This window comes from Mesitornis unicolor, unplaced genomic scaffold, assembly GCF_000695765.1.
Source record: "Mesitornis unicolor isolate BGI_N332 unplaced genomic scaffold, ASM69576v1 scaffold15667, whole genome shotgun sequence".
Classification (NCBI taxonomy): Eukaryota; Metazoa; Chordata; class Aves; order Mesitornithiformes; family Mesitornithidae; genus Mesitornis; species Mesitornis unicolor.
Window position 1 is genome coordinate 1 of NW_010197226.1, and position 9,931 is coordinate 9,931.

The 9,931-nt window shown below is 41.4% G+C and overlaps 1 protein-coding gene across 1 annotated transcript; it reads left to right on the forward strand.

Annotated features, from left to right (window-relative positions):
- The first annotated feature begins 106 nt into the window (after positions 1-106).
- KCNV1 (potassium channel, subfamily V, member 1) lies at positions 107-9,491 on the forward strand. The gene is made up of 3 exons (XM_010188738.1): positions 107-609; positions 2,420-2,946; positions 8,977-9,491. Exons 1-3 carry the CDS (start codon positions 128-130, stop codon positions 9,486-9,488), a joined length of 1,521 nt encoding a protein of 506 aa, XP_010187040.1. The 5' UTR covers positions 107-127; the 3' UTR covers positions 9,489-9,491.
- The last annotated feature ends 440 nt before the right edge of the window (positions 9,492-9,931 follow it).

Consider the following 9,931-nt stretch of genomic DNA (forward strand, 5'->3'; position numbering starts at 1 on the left):
ACGGTAGCCAAAGCAAAGTGACACATTTCTTGTCTGGTCCGGCCACCCCCCCGGCGGGGCAGCCTTCTCTGCAGCTTTGTTGTGTTTTTGATTAAAGAGAGTGTGGGCTGCTGCTGGCAGCTACAAGATGAAGTCGCCTCCCTGCTGCATGTCTCTTTCTTCCCAAGCATCCCTGGAGGAAGCAGGGAGTAGCACGTCCTTAGGCTCCCTGGACTCCAGTGTTTTCTCCAGTGAGGAAGAGAAGGGACCCCTGCTCCAGAAGGTCATTCCCTCCTTGGACTGCTTTACTATCAATGTAGGAGGCAGCCGCTTTGTGATGTCCCAGCAAACTTTGTCTTGCTACCCTGACACTCGTCTTGGCAAACTGGCTGTAGTGGTCTCTGCTGCCCGGGATGTGGCCTCTGGCCTCCTTGAGCTTTGTGATGATGTCAACCTTGTGGAGAATGAGTATTTCTTTGACCGGAGCTCACAGGCATTTCACTACATCCTGAATTACTATCAGACAGGGAGGCTGCATGTGATGGAGCAGCTTTGTGCACTCTCCTTCCTGCAAGAGATCCAGTACTGGGGTCTGGATGAGCTCAGCATCGATTCGTGCTGCAGAGACAGGTGAGTTTTGGGAAGATATGTCGCGCAGGATTGTGGGCTGGGTGAGCTCACCGTTGACTTATGTGCAGGAAGGCCCAGGTGAGAGGCCCAGCCATGGAGGCAAGTGAGGTAGCAGAGCATTAGGAATAGTGTGTTCAAAGCTGGATATGTTCAGCACTGAATCCTACCCAGGAGGTGGATGGGTGTAGGAAATGGGAGGAGGTGTGTTGGATAAGGTCCCTGTTGAGCTTTGCTGAGGGTCAGGTTGGCAGTGGAGTCAAGATAGTGAGACCCTAACAGGATCAGGGTATGAGTTGTCCTGTACCAGCTTTGTGCTGGCCCTGGAGCTGGAGGTGTTTGAAAGGGACAATGCCAGAGATGAAAAAGGTTGTGAAAGGAGAGATGTACTTTTAGTCATCCAGTTTGAGGTTATCACAGAGGGATTGGATGTGGAGTCAGGCATGGTGCTGGGAGAGTTTGGGGCCTCCCCACCCCGCACTTTTCATTCTGGAGAATTTCCAGATCCGGGCTGGAGAGGCAGAAGGGGAGTGGTCACCAGAAGGCTGAGTGTGGGTGGCAGGGCTCCAGGAGCAGCCGTGATGGAAACCATCGCACATGGATGTAGCAGCTTACAGGGAGGGGGTAGCAACAGCGGGAACATGGCTCACTGGAGACAAATTGTTACAGACAGCTTAGGAATGAGGTGGGTTTTGACTGAACCACCCCCAGGGCATTTCTGTTAATTCTGTTTGCAGTTAATTTTAGGTTTTTGCCACAATTTTTAGTGTTACTGCTTTCGTTGTTAACACTGAAGGAATTAATTCTCTAAAGAGTGTAACTGCTATTTATCTAAAGCAATATTATTAGAAAGAAACAAAGAAGCAACCCCATGCCAAAAGGATATTAGAGTTATCCTACCTTGGCATGGTCCAGTTCTGCAGCTGAGAGAGTTGAATCCTAGTTTTCATCACTTTCTTCCTTCCCTGGTAGGTGTAACAGAAAGCTTCTACTTCTCTGGTGATACAAGGAACTACAGACCTCTTTGGCAGATGCAGGAGTAACTGCGTGTCAAATGAAGGCAAAGTTACATAGCCCCTTTGTTTAAGTCTTGAGATTTGTAGCAGTCAAGAAATGCAGATATGAAAGAAAACAATTTTTTTTGTGTACTTTGGGAATGTTTTTGTTTCATGAAATTGTTGTATAAATATCCTCTTGCTCTAACAAAACACTGAACTATGTATTTACAATCTAAGTTTTACTTGGCACTGATGTTTGTACGCTTTGTTGTGTGAGGACCCCTATATTTAAAGAAAGTAAGAGAACTTGTCATCTTACTGTGTATTGATCAGAACTTTATCCATAAACTACATGGCTTTTATTATTACAGAGTAGTAGTATTTTATAATTACAAATTTAGTATTACAAGTGCACACCAATGTAATAAAAATGCAATATAATTAATAAAATTTATGGCAATTTAGAAACAGAGGGTCCGGTTGTTCCAGGATTGCTTACAAGAATGTATGCTAGTCATGCAGCAGATCATACTGTAGTCAGCAGGATTCATATAAATAACACACTATCAGATTAAAATCGCTCTGCACATAAAAACTGTCACTGATATGAAATGAGGGAACAGAAATACCAGGTCAGTGTAAACATGCTGCAGGGTGTCAGTTAATAAAATAATCAACCATATGCTTGGCATCAGGGTTTTCTGAGCTCATGTAAGATATACTCTAATGTGTATTCTTACTGCTTATGTGGTAGAGGATAAGAAAAACATATGCATATTGGTATTAAAAATCTCTTTGGGGGCATTTCTGGACAGGTACTTCAGGAGGAAGGAGCTGAGTGAAGCCTTAGACATCAAGAAAGATGCAGAAGAACTGGATGCCCAAGATGAGGAAGAGGATTTTTCCGGTAGCCTCTGTCCCAGTGTCAGACAGAAACTTTGGGAAGTTTTGGAAAAGCCTGGCTCCTCTGCAGCAGCCAGGACTTTCGGCACTTTGTCCATGGCTTTTGTTGTTGTGTCCATTGCCAACATGGCTTTGATTTCGGTAGAGCTAAGCTGGCTGGCACCACCGCTACTGGATGCTCTAGAGTACCTGTGCATTGCATGGTTCACTGTGGAGTTCGTTCTAAGGTTCCTGTGTGCACGGGATCGGTGTCACTTCCTGAGGAGCGTGGCAAACATCATAGACCTCCTTGCTATTTTGCCTTTCTACATCACCCTGCTGGTGGAAAGTCTGTGTGGTGGGGAGAGCTCCCAAGAACTGGAGAATGTGGGGCGCATTGTCCAGGTGCTGAGACTGCTCAGAGCCCTGCGGATGCTAAAGCTGGGAAGACATTCAACAGGTACTTTTGGCCATGGCAGGGGTAATTCTCATTTTTGCTGCCTACAACAGTTGTTCCTGGGCACAGTCCCTCATTTTGTGTGCATTTCTGCCTAACCTTCTTACCCAATCTAACGTTAGTAGTAATGGCTTGTGAAAATCTTACTTTTGGACATTGATAATTGAGTGGCGGAGACCTTCTCCAGTAAATTTTAGTTCTTCATAAAGCCAGTATATATTGTTTGCACAGTAGATTTACAAAAACAAGTGCCAAAGTTGCATGCTGTAGCTCATCCACCAGTCATTCACAGTGTCATAAATTTACAAATGTATATTTGAGTTGATTTGGTTAGGGAGGAAGCAGAGATCATTGACCCATGCTTTTTGTATTATCAATACAAATGATATTGATGACAGCTTATATTTACCTGACACATTTGTTTTGTAAAGAACTATATGCAAAGAAATATGTCATGATTTTGTCTTCATCCTAGATTCTGAAAACAACCAGAATAGAGAATGTTTCAAGAAAACTGTTAAAACTGACTCATACCAGGCAGTGGGTTGAGGGGCTCACTGGGCCCTGTTGACCACACTGATATCTATATGATCTGTGGAGCACAGCTCAGGGCTGCTGACTGAGGGGCAGTTCAGAACAGCAGTGTCAAGTTCAGTCAGCATTCACCCATTGGTGTGGGGCCCCTCATGTCCAAGCACCTCAGACAGGTCAGCAGACAGATAAATGAAGAGCAAGCAGGGGTAGAGTGGAAAGTCAAATGCATTTCTGAGAACATTTTTATTCACTTTTTCTGAGTAGTGAAGGGAAGGCATAAAAAGTAACATTTTCCAGTGGGAATTTATCAGAGGAAGCTGGAAATGTTTGGAAGGTGTTGCATTTCCCATTGTGTTTACCCCATTTTTATTATTACTTCATGACATGTCCATGTCTGGATGCATGAAAGAGTAGAAGCCGTACTCCTACCACACCTTCTGTGTGCCATGATGTTGTCCAGTGCTTGGCATTTTCAAAGTTATTTAATTATGTTCCCACTTAAATCAGTGCTGAATATGGCACTGAATTTGACAGGAGAAAATTCAGCCAACACTTGGAGTTTTGAAAAGTCAGATCCAAAGAGTAAATAATGATTTTTGTCCTGCATTAGCTTGTTCTGAAGCTGGTGATGGCTGTTCTTACAAGACGCTCAATGTACCCTTCCAGGATTTTTTTTTGAGAGCTATCTCCACCCTCTTTGTGAACTGGCCCTACTCCAGCAGACATTACAGTGTGCTTGCAGCAGCAGAATGTGTTTCTTTAGTTTTGTTCCCACTGAAGGGCAGTGAACCTGCCTACTAGTGGCAGGGAGTGGCTTTAATGCTACTGAGTATAATCATAGTGGTTTGGGAAGTATCTTAATCTTACTCGCCTACCCTAGATTATGCTATACTGATGCATAACTGTCACTAAGAAAGCAGTTGAAAGGAAGCTTATAGTGATTCAGTCAGTCAGTGAGTTTGTTTTGATTCACTGTAATTTCTGCAGGGTTTGTGGGATTTTTTTCCAAGAAAGGCTGCTACCCGCTCTTGATGGTAGCTGTAAAGTGAATGCATTCATCTCTAATTGTGTTTTGAAAATAAGAAAAAGATTTGAACTCATCAAGGCACTTTTATGCTGAGTAACAGGATAGCAATCCAAAAGTATGTTGATTCTAGTTATAAAATTTCCAGCTTATGATGTTTTGCTGTTCTGGAATGAATGCGTGAAACTCAGTTCTAAAGTGCTTTCTATCAACTTGAAGCCAGATGTTTCAGATGCTTGTATAATAACTATTAACCTCAGGTATATGAGCTTTCAGGGATGATCTTAACTTCTGTGTCTATTCTTAAATCCATTAAAATACTACCACAGTTTATATAACAGTACTGAGTGCCATTAAGAGTTCAGTAATTCCATGTTAGGTTAAGTGAATTAACTATCTAAAAATCTAGTTTCTTACTCTGGAAGTGAGCTATAATCTTTCTACTGTAACCAGTGTACCAATTTCAACATATGAGAAGCGACATACATATCTATTGAAACCTTCCCAGAGCATTGCCATCACTGTGCTTGCTAGCATTGCTGCCCGCTTAGGCCCAGAACACTAAATCAAATCTGTATAATTTAAATGTCGAAAGTCAGTATTTTGATCTTCTGTCAGAGGAGATGCTGCTACTGAGCTGAAACATTGCCCTAACAAATCAAAATAGAAGCATAGACTCACAGATGTGAAGCCCTGTGCCTGACCACTAGAGGTATGCAGCAGAAGAGAGCTCTCTCAATGTGGTTCTAAACCCATCCTTAACCACAGCTACTGGTATAAGATGAACCCTGTAAGTACCATACACAGAGACCTTGCACATACTTAGGCAGTCCTGATAAATCTTACCGTTTAGGGGTAGCACACAAAAGAATTCTTCTCCCTTACCTTGGATCTGGCAGCTTAAATCTACCTCCCAGTGAAGTTTCTTTCTCACTCCTGCACTCTCAGCACACAGCTTCATGCACTGCTCCCCTGCTTTACGTGGCAAGTGGTGTCTGAGATCAGAATAAAGGAGATGAGAAAATTTATGGCTGCAGGCAGCAACTCCTCTTCCACCAAGGCAGAGGGTGATCACAATCACAAGGAGAACATCTCTGTAATAAGTGTGCAGACCCACAGCTAAGTTGGCATCACAACAGCAGCCTGGCTCTGCTGTCAGGGGCAGAAATGAGTTAGGAAGAAACATCATCAATTCTTTTTTTCACTTTATTTTTAAATAAATAGCAGGTTAACCTTTTTAGTGGGGAAGAGTCAGAAAAAGAAATGGGAGACTCATTTCTGCCCCTTTAGAAGCTGAACCCAGCTGACAGGATGGATGTGATGCCTAGAAGCACTGGAGCTGGACTGGAGTGAGTGTGTAATTACTTATGCAAAATGCTATACTTTATCAAGGCCAACTGAGAAATCATTAGTACCTCTACCCAGCAAATGTATAGCTAGATGGTGAGACCACTCTTTTGAGATACCAAAATTATGGATTTGAGCAGCTGCAAGAATAGGTGAGAACCGAGCCTGCATTTTTCACATTCTCAGATATTCCTCAGCTGTTGGCTTCCTTCAGGGGCAATGTTTTGTGTGAAGCCTTGCTGTTCCTCCTCTGGGAAACACTTAAGAGATTGACTCCTTGAGGGATGTGAGCGTCTTACTTGTGTTGGCAAGGGGTATGTTTGAGAGAAGGCTGTAGCATGTGTCAGGATGAGAAGATACCTCTGGATACATGAAAAAGTGAAACTTCAGCACTCTTAGTACCAAGAATTTAGAATGATTTAAATGTTGTGTGTAAACTGAAGCTCTCGAACATAAGCTTGTACTGCCAAGTCCCTTTGGGCACTAGAGAGATGGCACTTGACATGCATGTCAGAAAGGCCTCACCTTCCTCCTGCTGTCCCCAGGGCTGGGGCTGCTGGCCTGCCCCATGCCAGCCCTTGCAGCAGCTCGCACCTTCCAGCAGCTCACACCTTCCAGCATGAGAAGCCAAGCTGTTACAGCTGCTGGCGAAGACGTCCTTGAGGAAGTCGTAAGACTTGCTGAGCTGTCTGTGCTGGAACAGCCCTAGTTTGGCTGTGTGCTAGGACTCTGAGATGTTTTTAAAAATTACAAAATAATACAGCAGAATACTTTTTATTTAATATACTAACTGATTTGAGCTTAAAATGAGCTGTGGGGTCCAATAATTTGTCTGATGCATAGATTTGTCTAAAAATGTCTCCTGAGTTCATCTGAAGGCATGAAGAGATGGAGAACCACCACTTCACTGATAATTCATTCTATCTGAACTAATTAGCGATTTTTTTCTTTCCGTTTCAAAATCCAGGCACTATTTTAGTTTCTGGGTGGTGTTTTTTTGCTTTGACTTTAGTTAATATTTTCCTTAATGATAAAAAAGATAGCTCTACAATACCTGTTTTTTTTTTACTGAGACAGGCTGAGCTCTGTTTTTCCAGACACTGAATTATTTCTGTCACAGTCTTCTGCACCTTTTGCAGTTTTTCAGTACCTTTATTCTAGATGAGGATAATAGAGCTAAGAATAATTAAAAAAATTAGACTACTTAACAGTCAGAATAATTAACCATAAGAAAAACATTTTACTGAAGGTGTCATCAATGTGATACAAAGAGTAGGCAGTCACTGCTCTTCCTGCTTATTTTGACCTGCATTTTGTGAGAGTTATACTGGTTTTTAGCTATAGGATTCTCAAGATCCATCGTAAGGTGGAAAACCTGGCTTTTACAGTCCTCATTTATGCTTTGAAAAGAAGTGCTACAGAGATAACTTTAAATTGGAGTATTTTCTTCTTAGGTCACCTTAAAGTACTTACTCTTTCACCTTGTTCAGTGAGAAGTTTTACAGGGAAATGGTTGATAGTAACTTCCTTGGAAGATAAGAGTTTGATCTGGATCCTTGCAATTGTTTCACACAACTTTTGCACTGCTGGTATTAGTGCATTTTCAAATTGTAAAGACAGTTGTATTAACAGAGAAAAGCTTATACTGATATATTGTATTGCTCCTGTGTTGCAAAATTAAACTGTATCATCATAATAAACATTCCAACCAACAGTTAATAATTATAATGTAAAACCTGGGTATGGGCTGGTCCTTACCTGGAGTTGGTAGAAGAAAACATTGAAAAAGGAAACATTCTCTATGGACTTTAATGTGTACTTCTGCTGTTTGCTGTACATAAACAAAAACTTTAAAACCCATTAGACCTGAAGAAGAGAAAAAGCCAAAAGCAAGAAGAAATGTTAACATCTTATTGTTTGAGATTGAGGAAAGAAAAACAAATCAAATTGCTTGTTACCCTAATGAGCATATGAAGTCTACAGGCAGAGACAGAACTTCAATAAGCTATTTGGCAAACACTGGTTTAGTTAGAAGTGTACCCCATGAAGGATAATTCATAAGTATTGTGTTTTTCTCATTTATTAAAGAAAACATAGCACATTTTTAAAGAAGAGTATTGCAAACCAATCCAAAATCGCTTGTGATTCGAAAGATAATTTCAGTCTCCCATGTGTTTCAGCTGAGTTGGTACCCTGTTGTCTTCCTTCTTTGTTCATGTGTACATTTATCCATTGCACTATTATTGGATTTACTTTCCTGCTTGCTTTGTTGGGCAGCCTAGCCTTGAGGCAGCAGCTCTAAAAGGAACGTGGAGGGTTATGGAGAGCGGTCAGTTGCACACACTCCCTGTGTAGCTCACAGGCAATGAGACTGATGCAATACACTGGTGAGTTACCAGGGAAACTCCATGTTTGCTTTGGGAGGCTTTGCTCTTGCCAGTGTGGCAGAAGTGCAGCTGCTGTTGAAGTACTGTATTAGTTTTGATGACTAAAGGTAAAGGTATTGATAGGGTTTTTTTGGGGAAAGAGGGGTTAAAGAGAGGCTGTGAGAATTACAAACGGATTGAAAACAGTCCTTAGTCTTAGTCCTTTAGCAAAGAAAAAGTTACTGAGTGACAAGCTGGGCTCTAAGCACTGACCTGGGAATGTGAATCTGGTAACTAAGTGTTGCTTGGTACAAGAGAAAAATACCACAGTGACTGGAAAATAGGAGCTTGGCACATTCAGTCTCAGTGGGGAGCAGGTGTTTTTAGTGTGTTTTTAATGGTTATTTAGATAACTACGTAAAAATTGTGCTAGATCTTCTGTTACAGCCAATTAATAAATCAACATTGGTTAGTTTTTCTAAATTATATGTGTACATAGTTAAAACAATAAGTAATGAGGTGAATTTCTCTGCTTGTGTTAAGGAAACAGATAATGTCAGTGGCTCAGTCTAACAATTTAATTTTTTTCTTTAAATCATGTTTTCCCAGTAGTATTGAAAGCAGCACCCCTTTTTCTTAAGGCATGTTCACTGGCATTTAAAGCAAAATCAGAAGGCAGGCAGCTTTCAAATAATAGCTGTTTGCTAAGTTATGGCAGCAGCTACATGAATCAACTTACTGACAGCATTTCTTGTCTTTCAGGCTTGCGATCTCTTGGGATGACTATTGCACAGTGCTACGAGGAGGTTGGCCTTTTGCTGCTCTTCCTCTCTGTAGGAATCTCAATATTTTCCACTGTAGAATACTTTGTTGAGCAAGGCGTGCCAGGCACAACTTTCACAAGTGTACCTGGTGCTTGGTGGTGGGCAACAACTTCCATGACAACCGTTGGCTATGGTGACATTAGACCAGACACTACCATTGGTAAGGTGGTGGCCTTTATGTGCATACTATCAGGAATATTGGTTTTGGCATTGCCAATAGCTATAATAAATGACCGTTTTTCTGCCTGTTACTTTACACTGAAGATAAAAGAAGCTGCTCTTCGGCAACGTGAAGCTTTAAAGAAACTCATGAAGAACTCATCCAGTGACTCTAATATCAATGTTAATTTGCGAGACATTTATGCACGCAGTGTCATGGACATGTTACGGTTAAAAAGCAGAGAGAGAGCAAGCACAAGGAGCAGTGGAGCAGATGATTTTTGGTTTTGACTTTTAAAAGTTATTTAGGCTTGTATAGCAAATAGACTGCTTCAGAAATGTAGTATTAAGCATCTCTTTTTTATTATTCACTGCACAGTGTATTTGCTCTTCCAACTGGAGTTTACTTACTTGGAAAGACTGAGATAACCATTGTATACAAAAGGCAGAATTCATAATATGGAGTCTCTCAAGGAGCTCTGGAACCTGCATTCAGAACTGGACCGTGGTGAGTGAGGTGGGAAATAATGAGTTCATCAAAGTAAAATAGTGACTCCAACCCTTGTCTGTGAATCATATGTCCTTGCTAATGTATAATAATAAAGTCTTAAAATTTGCCACGGTGTTTTGAATTTTTAGGGTCTGTAAGATTTGTATTTACATTGGAAGAAAGAAAGTCAAAGACATTTAGAGAAAAAACAAAATGGGCAGTCTAAGGGAGTGAAATGTCAAAT

What these genes read in the sequence shown, in the direction of transcription:
- KCNV1 (XM_010188738.1), top strand. Translation starts at nt 128, where the DNA reads ATGAAGTCGCCTCCCTGCTGCATGTCTCTTTCTTCCCAAGCATCCCTG. An exon ending in GATTCGTGCTGCAGAGACAG is followed by an intron (nt 610 to 2,419) that starts GTGAGTTTTGGG and finishes ATTTCTGGACAG; the next exon opens with GTACTTCAGGAGGAAGGAGC. An exon ending in GCTGGGAAGACATTCAACAG is followed by an intron (nt 2,947 to 8,976) that starts GTACTTTTGGCC and finishes CTTGTCTTTCAG; the next exon opens with GCTTGCGATCTCTTGGGATG.